General features: G+C 36.8%; 1 protein-coding gene across 2 annotated transcripts in view; it reads left to right on the top strand.

Annotated features, from left to right (window-relative positions):
• Positions 1 to 16,449, top strand: part of LOC5568483 — a 45,945-nt gene extending 29,496 nt beyond the window's left edge. For both annotated transcript variants that reach the window (XM_021840282.1, XM_001652268.2), the window contains exons 4-5: positions 14,737 to 14,998; positions 15,061 to 16,449. In XM_021840282.1, coding sequence (XP_021695974.1) covers positions 14,737 to 14,998; positions 15,061 to 15,793 — 995 coding nt within the window. In that variant the 3' untranslated portion in view covers positions 15,794 to 16,449. The remainder of the gene's footprint in view (positions 1 to 14,736; positions 14,999 to 15,060) is intronic.
• Positions 16,450 to 16,698: the final 249 nt, after the last annotated feature.

The following is a 16,698-nucleotide window of genomic DNA, read 5'->3' as shown; positions in this document are numbered from 1 at the left end:
TATAGGCTTTCATCATCATGGATAATATCCATAGGAAATAGAGTTTTTGATTAATAATGAGGGTTTAACTTATATACCGCAATAATAGGGAATACCGCAATAATGGGCAAATTACCCTATATTAATTATTGTGGTAAATTGTAACTTCTGATAATATTGATCATTTCGTGCGCGAGATTAGATTTGTTCATAAACAAAATTATTGGAAAAGCGAATATTTTTTTAAAAATGTAGGAGCGGGGCAATATGAGCCACCTAGATTTAAGCAAAAAAACGATGTTTTGAACATAATAACGCAAATCCTAAATATACTAGATTATTTTTTTTACTGCATAGGCATTTTGTTGCACCATTGCAAATTAAAAACTTTGCTAAAAAATAATTTGAACCAAGTGTTGCAATTTAATACTAAAATGACATTGTCTGTTTACTATGTTTTATGTATCTATCAAAAGTAAACCGCTAGAATGGCAAGCAAGCAAAGCTAATAAAATTTCCTTCCCAATATTGTACACTTTATCATTCACCCTTCTCTATATTTTGTTGAAAAAAATCATACGCTTGAAAGTGGTGGCTCATACTACCCCGTTAGGTGGCTCATAATGACCCATATGGTTGATGAACACGCAGAGAACATGGTTCTCAAAAAAGTTCCAAAAATAAATTAATTGATTATCGACATAACATGGAAGAAAACATGTTATAGTACAAGTCATTTGTCACTGTTTTTCTATACATTCCATGACGTTTTCCTTAGGCGGCCCATATTGCCCTGATCACCCCTATCTGCTTTCCTATTACAGTTGTATTTTGTAAAAAAAGGTTACTTAGATTTTTTTTGAAAAACACTATTTTGTGTGTGTTTTTAAACTATACGGGGCAAAATGGTCCCCCTACAGGATCAATATGAGCCACCATACTAAATCTTATTGTTTTAAATTGAAAACTACACTGAAACCAAAGCTCCATTATATTTTATGTGCGGTAAACAGATAAAAGAAAATTTGCTGGCCTCAATATGAGTTTATGTGTCGCTTTTAAGTTGTATTTGGTGACTTTAGAAAATACTTTAACCGCACATAATTTTGAAATGCATCACCATTTTGTATACATGCATTTACATAAAACCTATTAATGTTCTTGTTTTAATTATGAATCGTGGTTTACGGCCAACCAGCCGAGTGGAAGTTTAACAACTACCGAAAAGCTAAACATTACATATAATTTGCAATTGGATTAGATGGACAAATTGATGTGAAGATTTGCGAAAAAGTTACACGTCTTCTCAGTGAGAATCGAACTCACGACTCCCCGATCTCTAGTTGGGGCGCGTTAACCACTACGCCATGAGAGGACTCATGAACGCAGAAGTTAACCTGAATTCGATTTCAGCTCAATAATCACGTGGTCCTCGTCGCGACCCATTGGAAGCCCACACAATAGAAACCTCAGCCAGCGCAGTTGCTGGCTAGTGTAGTGTGCTATTCCTATATCTAAAAAACAATGCGCTCTCGGGCTAGGCATTGGATATATATAGAAAGCGTTGTGTTTGGATGGGCATCTAATTCTTCCGAAAGAGGTGCACTTTGCGAAAGAGGACCACGTGATTATTGAGCTGAAATCGAATTCAGGTTAACTTCTGCGTTCATGAGTCCTCTCATGGCGTAGTGGTTAACGCGCCCCAACTAGAGATCGGGGAGTCGTGAGTTCGATTCTCACTGAGAAGACGTGTAACTTTTTCGCAAATCTTCACATCAATTTGTCCATCTAATCCAATTGCAAATTATATGTAATGTTTAGCTTTTCGGTAGCTATTAATGTTGTTAATAAATTTTAAGGGTATTATCTCATAGTGTAGAACTATCAATACTTGCACATAATTTCAACTGTTCACATTGTAAACAAGATTTCAATCAACCAAGCAGATGTCAGAAAACAGCTATAGTTAGCAGCTAAAATGTTTAAACTTTCGGACGATCTGCTGCCGGCTTTTGTAAGTATCTTTCAGAATTCGATTAAATTTAGTGCATTCAAAACCCTGTTCATTTTTAACAGATATTTTCTCTAACGCATCAAAGCGTTCAACCTAAGCAAAGGGGGTTGGTGGCTTGGCATTGAACGCCTGAGAACCGACTAAAGTGAAGCAGCAATACCGCCATCTTGCAGGAAGCAAAGATTTTCACCAGCAAGTGCAACAGGACAACTCTGTTTAAAGAAATGTGGTCGCCAAAACAACGAAGGTTTACGGTGAAATACGATAACGTATTCCGTCGGTTCACTGTCGTGCAGTTCTGGAAGTATCGACAAGATGTACGCCTTCGGGAGTTCCAAGCACTGATGGAAGGCATTCTAAATCACAGTACTACATCAATATGGATAAAATTATTACCTACGGTGATGCAGCACAAAGCTGAGAAAGGTAGTTTCCCCAGTGTTTAAAATATGTAATAAAAACCATATCTAGTTACAAATATTTTGTCGTTTTTTTAAAATTCATTCATCACGCAACATCTGAGACGATTAATTTATAGTACTTATCCCATGTTTATTAAATATGCCGGTACATAAAATACAATGGATATGGATATAGAAAAAAAGAAAATAGGCACTTATAATTTGAGTGCATTGCACGTAGAATCTAATATGCGCCGAAAATCTGGTCCTATGTGCAACAGCAGTAAAATTTATGTGCGAAGCTTGATTGCAAAAATACATGGGTGCCGCACATAAAATATAATGGAGATTTAATCTCAGTGTATTTGGAAACATAACGTAGAAGAAGACAATGTGTATGAGAGATTTTGTGCAAGAACTATGTTAAAGTCTTAGGTGATTAATGAAATTGTATATTTCGCTGATAGTTCAATAAATCAATGAAGCTCTTAGAACTTCATTTTTCAGACATTGCCGTTCAAATAGGTTAATATATTAAACATTTGAATATTCTAGTTTTAATTGAAATCTCGTGCGTCGACGATATTGTAATGAAACTGCACAAATTACATGTATTGATTGTCTATTTTCGTGGAAATATAGCTTTGACCGGCTATGACCATATTGCTCGGTTCCTAGATGTTTTATATAGGTTCTGTTTTATTGAAAATTTATTTTAGAATCTATATCATTGCGAGCACAGAATGCCTGTAGATAGTGAAAGAACGAAGATTTTCATGAATATATGAAGTACAAAATCAGATTTTTGACCGTAATTCGGGGTGTAGTTGATCAGTGGGGAAAAGTTGATCATTCCCGTACCCACATGTATAAACTGTCAAGAGAGCTATGATCTGATTTCAATTATCACAATTTTTGTGATGTCACATTACCTGATATCTGCTCTTGATGTTTTGAAGTTCGTTTTTATATGCAAGACAATTATACCATGTAAAAACGGATTTTTTATGAAATGTTTAAAGAACTGTTGAAGGGTTCTTCTCCAAACAATCAACTATTGCCAAGGCTATATAAAAACACCATTTAAATAAACTGTTTCATACGTTCCAGGTATACTCTGTAAACTCAGTTTTGAATTTGTATTGACGATAAAATTTCATTTTCAGACAATAAACACTTTTTTTTGTGAGCGAATTGATAATTCAATGGAAAATTGATTGGTGTATCCTGTAATTCACAACTTTCAACTCTAAAATTGACCGATTTATCGATAAGTTGTAAGATTTTTGATACTAGATTCAGATTCAGTGACCCCAATTCTTTTGAATAGCATATCGCTTTATTTTATGAAACCTATCGCAGTAATTGATCAACTTCACCCCAGAATCAAAAACTCCACTTTTTGATTCCTAAAAAATGTTTTTATTGTTATGATAACATTTCGTCAAAATAACGTTTGTATAATTCGATAAAGATTTAACCAGTACAGGTTTTAAAAATATATTTTTTTTTTTGTATGGTATTCAGTTGGAGCTGCCTGACAGCTTAACTTGTCAAGGCTGAACCCTCGGTCTGGTTTTTGCCAAGTTTCCCCTCTACCAGGACCAATACTCAGACGGACTAGGCAATGGCGCCCACATGAACACTGTTTTTTTATTAGTATTGTGACGTGGTAGTTTTTGAAAAGTGCCCATATTCCCTTGCTTCTGAGAAAAGGAAGCATTGTGAAAATCAGCAGCTCCATCAGAATTTGTTTGAAATAGTTGTGTAGTAGTGTCATTACTAATACTGTCTAGTCGAAATGGTTTTGAATAATTTGTCATTCAAGTGCTATTCTGATTACTCCTGTCTTTTACGTAAGATTAGAGTCTTAAATGTCAATTGTCGTCAAGTTTTAACAAAATTAGGCTGTTTAGTAGTAGTTCTAGTTAATTTAATTTTTTTTTTTTGTTAAAAGTGTATATTGGTCATTACGTTCATATATCCTTAAAGAAAAAAGTCGCTTTCCTTGTCTGTTCAACAATTTTTCGAAACTAGCAAGTGAACCCTAATGATCGATCTCAGCGTTTTACTTTCCATAGTCATTTTTATAGTGAATATTGAAGAGTAAAGTTACCTTAGGCTTCTATTACAGTCTCCTACATGATTCACTTTTCGGTGGCAAATGCAATGCTTCACAACGCCTACTTTCTACTTGTAAATTTTGCGAAAATGAAGTTGGAATTAGATTATTTATACCGCTGTTACAAAAGAGGTATTTCTTATTATGGCAATGTAAAAACCATATTAAAATAAGATTGTCGCCACTTATTTCTACTCAGTGAATCTACTAGTCATTTTCCTAAGAGTTCCTATGTATTCCCTACGTCGTATATGATAAAGATGTATCTAACTAGCTAATAGTAAGAGTGGCTACGGATCATTCTGGTTAGCAAAAGGCAAACTGAACGTCACCAATAGTATTAATGTCCACTTCGAATAGATTAATTATTTGAAATGGGCATCAATTCTATCACTGACGCAGAATGTCCGTTGGATCACTTCCGAGATATTATTGCGTCTATGCCATATGAATTATGACGCGGCTTTAAGCAAAAAGTGCCAAAATGTGATACCACCACTGCAGGTTACGCCTTTGGTTTTCATCATATGGGCTAATGGATTATGCCCTCCCATCGCGGCAAGGTCGCATAACCAAGGGGAGGGAGGTTTTAAAAATATTTGGATGATAATACATGGATCCTGCTAGGAATTATAGAACAGAATGGCACAACAGTGATCAACTTCACCCCATTCTACGGTACTGTGGTGGCTATAGCCACCTATAGTTGAAGCATACTTTATGAGATCCTTAGGTTGTCGGGATCAAAATCGTTTTTTATTTAGCTGAAATGAAAGGTTGCCCATATTGCCCCTTATGACCATAGTACCCCGCCTTACCTTTCAGAATGCAGATCTGTGATTTTTGACGAGATTTATCCAAGATTTTTGTTCACTACCCTGACAAAACGGATTACTCTAGAAAGTTCTCAGTGGGGTATTAGAAGGTGCGGTTGGAGCATTGAAATAGTAGGGCGACGGTCGTATTTTAGAGGAAGTGATTTTGGGTTGTTGTTCCGTTTAATTATTTACACAGCGTAACCTAGTCAATGAACATGCCAAAATGTAGAGAAAAGCTTATTCTTTGAAATAAAAATTCTCACTCTGTCATATTAGTCCGAAATACATCGGAAGTAGTTCAATTATGAAACACTGTTTTTGCCTATTTCGGACACCCCAATACATTTCGGACCCTCAAAGTAAATATTTTGGAACCCCGGCGTTTTCATTTGATTGGAGACTAAGTCAAAGAAACTGAGGGTTTAATATACTCGCGTATAGTCTAATATGTCGATTAACAAAGAAAAATGGAAAGAATTTTTAGTTCAGAAATTTGAAAATAGTTTTTGTTTACATTTGACTTAAATTTGACGGCTTCACCTTCCGGATCGTTTTTGTCCGCGTCGTGGAACTTCTGATCGTTTCTTGAACGGAAAATGTTATTTTCGGAGTTTGATAATTATGTTCAGATTGCGCATTCTGTCCGGGCGGGTGTTACGCAACTAACAATCGGTTGTGGATGCTTTTTAACCGTTCGATGACCCTGGAGGGATCGACTCTGCTTTTCGTATAATTTTGAGCAGAAAAACCGACTGTGTTATCCTAGGGTGTTTAGTTCGAACGCGCTTCCTTTCGTTTTTCGATTATCTGAAAATACAGTACCACCCAGTATAGTTTTTCAATGGGCGTGATTTTTTTTTTTTTTTTGTACGCGTATCGTTGTTTTATACAATCCGATGACCCTGGAGGGATCGGTTTTGCTTTTTACTGGTTATTGAGCAAAAATATTACTGCACAATCGACAAGCATTTCGCGAAATATTATTTATACTATAAATAAGCTATTGTTTTCTTTTTTGATTGCCGGCGTTCAAAAGATTAATTTGAAAACGCTTAAACAACAAATATTTATGGTCTATCGCCAGCTTTTTAGGCGAATCCTGACAATATACCTTCCCCAACCTCCAACTCCGTAGCACTTATGAGGGTGTCGCTGAGTCGGTGGCCTCTCATTAAGTAAGTGCTACATCAACATTTCCTTCCCCTATCCCAAGTTACGGTAAAGATGGGCGTGGCCGGGAATAGCGATATTCATGCTTTTAGTATTCTTGTTTATGATTTGAACAAGGTATACTCCCCTGCCTTGTTCTTGAAAGTAGTCAGGATGAGATTATTAAAAAGAAACATGAATGTTGCTAGTATCCAATCTACGAAGTATACCGTAACTACGCTAACGCTAACGCTAACGCTAACATTTGACTTAAATTTGACGGCTTCAATTTCTGTGCGAAACGTGTTGTGACGGTTGTATGTAAGAAGCGATTGAATCAAATAAATTTTAGCCAAAATAAAGATAGGGGCCTTCCTTAGCTGAGTGATGCGAAAATGGCAACTTTGGTAAAGAAAGCTCTCAGTTAATAAACTGTGGAAGTGCGCTTTGAACACTACGCTGAGTAGCGGGCTCTGCCCCAGTGGGGACGGCAATGCTAAGAAGAAGAAAGATATTTTTTATGTACGAACGGCTGATGCAAGTGTGAAACAGTCCTATTTTTTTTCAGATAACTGACGAATTGAGTTTATCTTTTTATTTAAACGGGAAAATTTGTTGGAAAATGGCCAAGTAGGTCCAATAAATATTGGTTATCCTATTTGTGATAACTTCAGTTTTTAAGTGGTAGTTCTGTGATTCGACAAGCTGAAAGTTACTTATGATGGCGCTACATCCTTCAGGACATGACCTGCGTCACAATGTTACGGCATCAAACTGGGTCCATGGCTGCAATCCTCCAGTCTCTGTAACGCCCCACATTTCCAAAATCCTGCTCCACTTGGTCAAACCACCTAGCTCGTTGCGCTCCTCTTCGTCTTGTACTTGTACTATGAATTCGATGCGAACATCATTTTTGGGGGATTGTTGCCCGGAATTCTCACAACGTGCCCCCATTCCTATTTATTTCAAATTATTCATGGTGCGGAATCGAAATCTTGATCCAACATTCGAAAGTTAAGTGTTGATAACGCGGAGGAATCAAACAGGATAATTTATTTTGTATGCTTTTTGATGCGTTATAGTTAACTGAAGCCTTAAGTGTTATGAATCAAAACGGTATGCACTTCTTTAGTGTCGAGCAATAAGGAATACCTAGAGGGGTATTGCCTGGGGAAATTTCCACTGAAATCACTGTAAGACATGTAACTCCTGGAAAGATTAAAAACATGATTCGACATAAACATTCTTGATATAACCGCTGAATTGTGCTGAATTTCCTGGAGCCCCGGAAGCAATCCTGGAAAAAAATCCTCTTATATCTTCACTGTACTGGAAGAGTCCTGGAGTAATCGTTGGTGGAATTCAAAAGAATGCTTGGAAATATCTGTAGGCTTTTATGTAGAGTTTTGGCCTATGGAAATACTCTTAGGGGGTTAGTCCATAAACCACGTGGTCATATATGGGAGTAGGCGGGTGGGAGGTGGTGTAGGTTGGTTGTCTGCCAACAAATTCCAAATTTTTAGTTTGTACAAAAAACCATGATGGGGCAGGGTGTTTCTCATTACCACGTGGTATATGGACAACCAGTGAAAATCTCGGTCGAATCCATTTAAAAACTTGGATAATTCCTGTATAAATCATTCCTAATTCAAAACAAGTTCTGCCCAGACAACCAGAAATCGCATGAAAGTTCACGTTACAACTCGTTTATTCATACTAATTACATCAAACCCGCAAAACACCGTGGATAAACTTGTCAGAATGATGAGCTTCCTCGCATCTTCTTTTCTGAGTTCATTTGTACATTTTGTTTCGTCCCGTACACTCGTACAAAGTAAGTCGAATCAATCCGTTGCAGCTGTCAAATCAACATTTGTTATCGTAAATTGAGTCGCATAAGATCACAGGTTAGTTCGGTAGAATATTTATACACTCGCATTGTACGTTATTCTTCTTCTTCTTCTTTCTGGCGTTACGTCCCAATTAGGACAAAGCCTGCTTCTCAGCTTAGTGTTCTTATGAGCACTTCCACAGTTATTAACTGAGAGCTTTCTTTGCCGATTGACCATTTTTGCATGTGTATATCGTGTGGCAGGTACGAAGATACTCTATGCCCTGGGAATCGAGAAAATTTCCTTTACGAAAAGATCCTCGACCAGCGGGATTCGAACCCACGACCCTCAGCATGGTCATGCTGAATAGCTGCGCGTTCACCGCTACGGCTATCTGGGCCCCTCTGGGTTATTATTCATCACATAATATATACACGCATATTGCCTCCACTTTTGTACGTAGAAGACCTTTTCACGACATCTTATAAGTGTAATGTTGCACATACAAAGCCTCCAGGTGATTTCGTTATACCGTAATCCGGGGTATCATTGATCAGCGGGGTAACATTGATCGGAATGACCCATCTCGTAAAATGTTCGTATCATCATTGATTGATGAAACATTTCCAAAGCATGAATTGCGCTTCTGTTTCTTATTTTCATTAGCTGATGAAAATTGAGATCTTTTCGAAAATTACATCTACTTCATGCGTAAATTTAACAACTTTTTGAAACAACGATTTCAACGGTTAAGGATGACACTACCGAAAATTCATGTCTCACTAAGTTGTGCAAGCGATATGAGCAAGGAAAATGTGGTTCTTACTAAAAATTGCATCGCCAAAAACGATTCCGTTGTCAAAACATTCATAAGAATGTTCAATTAGGCAACATTAACGAATTACTGTTAAGAATGTAGAATTTCCTTAGGAAATTGCCTACCTTTAGGCGTATTCCGTGGCTCGAGGTGTGTTTATTATTGAAATAACTCAAAAATTAAATGATTTGTTAAAGTTTGGTTTTCATATTCGGTTTCAGGGGCCATGATTTATGTGAGTAACGACATTTTCAATATAACCGAACGTTGTTTACATGGGTGATCAATGTTACCCCATATCAGCAAAATCAAAAAATCACTTTTAACATTTATTTAAACATACTTAAAACTTCTGAAAACAAAAATACAGTGTATAGACACGCGCGATGGGTACCAGTCCTTATTTTAAAAATATGAAACTTGCGACATTTGGATTTTCAAATGAATAATTTAAGAAATATCTTAAAAGCTGATCAATATTACCCCGGATTACGGTACGTACATTTTGGTTGTCTGGGTGGTGAAACTGCTCAGGAAACCCTAAAACAATTCAGTTTGGTGTAGTTTCTGTAACAATTGCAAATATTATCTACGAGGTATTTCTATAGAAATCTTCGAAAGTGTATTTTCCCACAGAAAACGTATAGGGGAAGATGGCCCAATACGCACAGATGGGGTAAAATGGTCCGACTCATTGAATCATTCCTAGAACGTTTCAATCTGTATAATTTGCCAAACGGCGTTCAAATACGTTTACCCAAGAAGTGCTGCTACAATCCATGGACATAAACTCATAGATTTTTACTTAATTTCCCGGTGATATTCAACACTTTTCACTTTTTTGCCTAAATATTAAGGTTTTCTGTTGATTTTATTAACCAATAAGCGTTTCCATGCCACAGAGCAAACTCATGGGGAAGCATGGTTGTTAACTCTTCGAACTCCATACTAAATGGCATTTTACCCCACCCATTTGGTCATTTTGAACCACCCCCATTTTTTAATCAACTTTTCAACACGATTTAAAACCGTAAAAAAAACTCACATTTGGGAAATGTTTTCATTGTGGTAGCTAGCAAATATTGTAAAGTTACTGTTAAGACTTCGAATGGCCTTGAAATGTGGATCTTATTACAAGAAAACGACACAAATCCTTAAAGTGGCATTTTGGACCATTTTGCCCTACACCCAACTTATTATAACAGTCGTGGTATTTTCTGTATTCAAGTTCTGGTGGAACTGCTCAGGAAAATCTAAATCTTAACTCAACATGGGTTAAATCCGGGATATGAGTAGTTCCGGGATTTTAAGCTAAAGTTTTTGTTCGTTGAAATAGAAAAAAGCAACAAAAAGGTTAAAGAATATATGGTCATTTTTAAATAAAAGCCATTTATTTAAGTAAACAATATTCCCATCATTCTGTATTCAAAGATTTTGAAAGTACTTAAGTTATCTATAGAGTTTCTGATAACTTTGAGTATGATTCACTATAGTGCTTTCAATACTCTAAAAGCGTTTTCTGCTGACAACTTCTCGAATAGCATTGATTTTTATTTAGTTGCTTCATTATAGAAAACATCACTGAAACAAATCTGCACGTGTTTTACTTACAGATTTACGCAATAAGTGTGGTAGCCATATGAATTTCGTCATTGACTTCACGGCATTCACGGTATCAACATAAGATTGTCATGTGGATCAAAACATGAAGGTCTTAAGTTAAAATAATGAAAACTGTCTGCTTTACTTATTAAATACAAATGTATTGGCTTGAAACAGCTTGTGACAGAATATGAATATCGTGAGATTGAAAGAAGAAATTTGGTAGTAGAACTTTTGCTCCCCAAAATATGAATTCGAGGCACCTCTACTTGTCGCAAGCTCACTTTAATGTTTTTTTTTCACAAACAAGTGAGCCTGCGACAAGAGGACCCAAGGAACAATTGGTAGCTTTTAAGACACTTACGTGTTTAATACAAGCTGCATAGCAGCAACCATTGCTGAACAAATTTTTAGTTGAATCATTAATTGAATAAAATTAATTTCTGCTTATAAAAAAGCTGTTATTCCACTTGAAGTTTGTGTTTTGAATAAGAGCTGAATAAACCTCCGAAAATGCAAATATAGTGGCTTTTGTTCTACAACACATAAGAAGTTTAACAATTGACTGTTTAAAAGCTTCTAAAGGCTGTAGCCATCATTTTAGTAAAATATGGAACATTTGATTAACAACAAATCGTACAAAAGTTTCAGTGTCTTATACTTAAAATGTTGACCAGCATGATTAGTAAAACTTAAAAACAATGCAAATAACAGTATATGAGTATGCTTTTATTCAAGCAAAACATATCATGTCTTTTTATGTTATTTTCAAATGTTTCAAATGTTTTTCAAATCAAATCTAAGACATGTAGGCGACTATCGATCAACGAGGGTAAAGTTCGAATTGGATTAAAAACATCATAATTTAAATTTTCCGAATGAAGTGTTCATCATCTGCGACGTTATTGATATCGGAAAAAGTTACTAACCATAACATTTTAATGATAATTGAAGTATACATAATAATTTAACAATAATTACATGAAAGTTGCTACCAAATTTACTAGTCCAGAGTCACAAATAAACATACATATTTAATTATTGTTGAATAATGGTGACAGCTGAAAAAATGCCCTACAAAGAGCTGAGAAGATGCTATTTAGATCCAAATTTTAGACAATGTTCAATATTTGTCATTGGAATGAATAATAGTAGTATCAACACTTATTAAACTTCTCCAAAGAATCTCTGCCGACTTGTCAAGATTGTTTTACTAATAAGTTGAACAAGTCATTTTTCCTTCTATTAAAGAGCCAATATTTCACCAAACAAATATATTTGTGTGAACAGATGTACAGGAGACGAACTAACGTTTTGGTTGCTTCGCACTTCAGCTGTTTCCATGCTTAACATGAACATGATTTAAAGCTGGATAGGTATTTTATAAAATCTTAATACAACATCCGAGCAGTTAATCCAAAGAAGGCCAAAATAACGATTTATAAACGCATTGTTCAGCAACAAATAAGCCTTACAAAAGAGGTCACACCATAGCCAAATTTTCGAAAAAAATGGACAAAATATTTAAAAATTGCGTTGTATTCCCAATGTATTACAATGTTCAACTTACTAATATTATTATTATTTATCTCTACTGGAGCGGCTTTTTGTCCTTGGCGAATTTGTCACTAACTTACTAACATATAAGAACATATTGGATACAATAATAACTGATGCTCTCTCAATACAATTATTCAATTATGTTTAAAAAATATTTTGAATCAGTCTTCTGATATAGGACTATTTTGAAAAACAAGAAGAGCACATTTAACATACACATCGTTGAAATATATTTTATATTCTATAATGCTTAATATATGGAAAAGTGCGACAAATACTTAAAATATTATTCTAATAAAAATATTATATCAAGCGTATGCTAGAATAAGGGCGTAAGTCGCATGATAGATTTCTCTTCATCGATCCTCTCTTCTGTGAATAAAGCTAACAAGATGCGGGTTTGTAAGCATTTTTTCACCTCAGAACGCAAGATTGCATCGCAGCCTAGCGTCCTGCAGTGAAAAAATGCCAACGAACCCGCTTCTTGTCACCTTTATTCACAGAAGAGAGGATCGATGAAGAGAAATCGATCTTGCGACTTACGCCCTTATTCTAGCACACGCTTGATATATGAAATAAATGAATTTTATTATAGTTAGATGAACGCCTTACTTTGTGAAAAAACTTTATTTTTGACTTTTTACTTTGTCAATAAACTTTATTTTTGACCAGCATTGACATAAATTTTCTCACTGTGCGCTATAAATAGCCGACTGAATTCAGCTCGCATCAGTACTGAACAGCAGCAGAAGTAATGCGCTTGTTCAGTTGTTGATCAGCATAGCACGTGTTAATTAGACATTGTTGAACAGAAGCTCAAGCATGATCAATGTTCAGCTACAAGTGGTTTATATTGGGCACTAGAAGGCTGATATATGAATTCAAGGATGGCGCAGATGGCAATGTATACCGCTGATGATGAGAAGGTCTCGAGTTTGAATCCAGTATCCAGGTAATTATTGAAAGTGGTTATTAATTCCATGGTAAAAGTGTACACTGCATTCGATGTATACGGTGTTAGCGATTTTTAGTCATTTATTTGTTTTCAATTATTTTTGTGGCAGTTGAATAAAAGCTGAGATAAATACTTATAAAGTGATTTTGAAGTTGTAGAATAAAGTCAATATACAACGACACGCTTTATAACTTCTCCAAATTTGTGTGAACAACGCCTGAACAAAGGTTTCACATGAAAATAATTAAAATGTTGTTAAACATGATGCTGAATTAAACTGCAATAATGTTGTTTGTTAAATTAGCGTTGTTAAATCATCAATCCTTATTAGGCTAAGTGAAACCTTAATAAACATCATTTCAATATATTATTACAGTCACTAAATGATAGGTAGCCTAATAATTTCGCCAGATTTGCTTGAACAATGTGTGCGTAGCAGCTGCAAAGTAATATAATAAAGCAACTATTCAGTATGTAGTTGTGAAAAATTGCTTAATAAATGATTATAAAATAGGCAAATGTTTCTTGGGGAGCGCTGCAAATTCATGATTTGGGATGCCCGGGATTAGCATATTCAATATATTCGAACCTAAAAACTAGTAAAATCTGTTAGTGGAGTCCGATTTTTCTCCTAAACTGTACATTTTTTTCAATGATGAAAGTAATGCATGTTTCAGACATAATGCACTACTAAAAAGAAATCGAATCCGCAATTTTTTATCGAACACTTTCAGCTTCAGACATTACTTCTTCTCTTTGGAAGCATGATGATGACTGTCATTCGACCCGAGGTCCGACCGCAATTTAGTTCACTATGGGTTGATCACAATTTACTAATGTTGAACGTGGTAATCAAAAGTGAAGTTCAACGATATCATCGTAGCACACTGATTGCGCAAATCAATGAATCGACAAACTTGCATAAGATACCGATAAGTAAAACACACTGAAAACGTGTTGGGTGGCATCCGAATCTGAAAGGGAAAGCTTCGGGAACTCATATGGAAAAATTATGGAACCGGTCGGTATATCAATAAAACAAAATTTTGTTTAAGTTTCTTTCAATTATATGCCCAGAACTACCATACAAAATGTAAAAGTTATTACAACTCTTCATAGTAGAACATTAATTTATTTCCAAACTCAATTATGCCAGTGCCATCAAACTGTTCGCTCAACTACAGCTCCTTCATCACAACACAACTCTGTATAGATTTTTTTCTCATGGAGACGCATTGTGCTTCATCACAGCTTTACACCTCTTCACACTATCCAGTACTTCTCATTGACTATTCACTCTCAATTTGCAACGCTGATTTACACCTTCATTAGCTGCTCAGACCCCAAAGCCCCCAATTGTTCGGGCCGTAAAGCAAACCGTGTGCGTGCCCTATCAAATGGTGCGTCTAAATAATACAGCATTTAGCTCCGATTACCACCAATTTCATCGCGCTTCTCTTCTCGTTTTTCTTTTTCTCCTCCCGCAGCCTGCACACGTGCCGAGATGCTCGATTACCAACAGCGCATCCAACGATACGGCCAAGAAGTGGCAGACCGCAAAAAGCCGAGCCAGTTCACCTTCGAAATCTGGGAGTTTATGCAAGAGGCGAAGAAGGTGTGCAAAAACGAACTGATGGACGATGTGGACTACTCGAAGATGAAGCTCTCGCTCGAGGAGAACCTTCCACAGGGGGTGTCGATCAAGGACTCGATCAGCGACGAGAACGACGACGAAAGCTCATCCGTGTGGTAAGTTTAGTGAAGAATTGGATATCATAAAACATTTAGCTTATTATCTCATCTTATTGTAGGGAGAAGAATTCACAAAACCTCTGCGAGGTTCAGATCAAAGAGGATTCCATGGAAGAAGGTGATGACTACGACAAAAGTCGACCAGCCAAATTTCCCCGGCTAGGGGCTTTGCCGAGTTCGTCCCCATATTCGGCAGAAAACGCACATACCAAATTCAACGAGCTGTTGGCAAGCAGCTTCGCCAGTCGACTGAACGAGCATCTGGCCAACAACAACAATAACAACAAAATCGATGTCGATAGCTACAGTCGAACATTTGGTAGCGATTCGAACGTATCCGATGTACCTGTTAACATGTCTCAGACTGATCTGAGCAACACGCTGGAAGCGCTAAATATCCTGAAGAGCCGATTCAACCGACTCAACGAGCTTGGCCAGTGGAAGAATGCATTCCACGAAGCGCAGAATCTCAGCACCAACGCCAACAACAGTCACAACGAGCATCATCCCCATCAGTCACCACATCCGTCGCATCAACCGCTTCCACTTCCGCCCCCAGTGCAGAGGGAGCTTCAGCAACCCAGTTCCCCAATTCCGGCCAGTGCGAGTGCCACCAGCAGCAATAGTCAGCCAAATGCGACTAACAAAGTGGCCGAACAACACCAGCAGAGCGAACACGAATTACGGATGGAGATATTAAAAACTGATCTCGAGACGGCTAAAATCAATAAAGAAACCGCAGAAATCAACCGACAAATTGCACTCCAAAAGTTAAACAGTCTGAACAGTTGAAATAATAATCATGCCTAAGCCAGCCGAGGCGCGCACCAGACGCAGTACTTAGTGCTAATAGTAGGCATAATACAATAATTTCAACCCGGTCCAAGCAACTATATGGGGAGACGCGAGCGCGCCAAGTTGATCAAAGCAGGCTAATCAAACGAGAAAGAGAGAGAGAGAGAGAGCGAGTGCGTGAGTGCGAGCGTTAGAGAAAGACTCTATGCAAAATAGCTACCTCGAGAGGGCGGTGGTCCACCACTAGTAAAAGCCACTGCCACTGTAAATCTTCGGAGTGCTTAAACTGAAACTAGGCGCTTCGGATCTTTTACAATGCTTTTCTGTTATTATTATTACTAGTTTTTGGCTTTTCTTCGGAATTTTACACTTTTATTTTTTTCGTTCAAGAAGAAAAAGGTATAATTATCACTCTCCTTTTTTGTAGAACAAATTAATTAGAACCAAATCGCCTATCCGAGCATCGACTATAGGATAGGTTTGTGAGAAAGAAAGTGCGGTGTTGTTTCAATGAAAGCACACTCGGCACACCACTGCACCAACACATGCACACTTGTAATATTTAATTTAATGTATCTTACTTCGAAGTAACAATAAATATGAACTTATATAAAGGTATAACTGAATAAAAACAAACCTATGTAACTGTACGATCTTGAGCGCGAAGTTTTCTTCCACACATGATGACCCATCGCACTCAAAACTATTGGCTGAGTGTAGCTAATGATGATGACATGTTGAGTACACAGGCAGTCGAAATCAATAAGACACGGGAGCCGCGCAGGTGTTAATTAACGATGGCTAGTTTGAGTTGCTACTTTTAGCTGGAGTGATTGGGGATCATTATAGGAAGGGTGCTTCTAATGGCTGGTGGATTGATTTATGGTTAGGCTAAGTAAGTA

The sequence above is a fragment of the Aedes aegypti genome, chromosome 2, assembly GCF_002204515.2.
Source record: "Aedes aegypti strain LVP_AGWG chromosome 2, AaegL5.0 Primary Assembly, whole genome shotgun sequence".
NCBI classification, from domain to species: Eukaryota; Metazoa; Arthropoda; class Insecta; order Diptera; family Culicidae; genus Aedes; species Aedes aegypti.
This window is presented reverse-complemented; position numbering and strand designations above follow the sequence as displayed.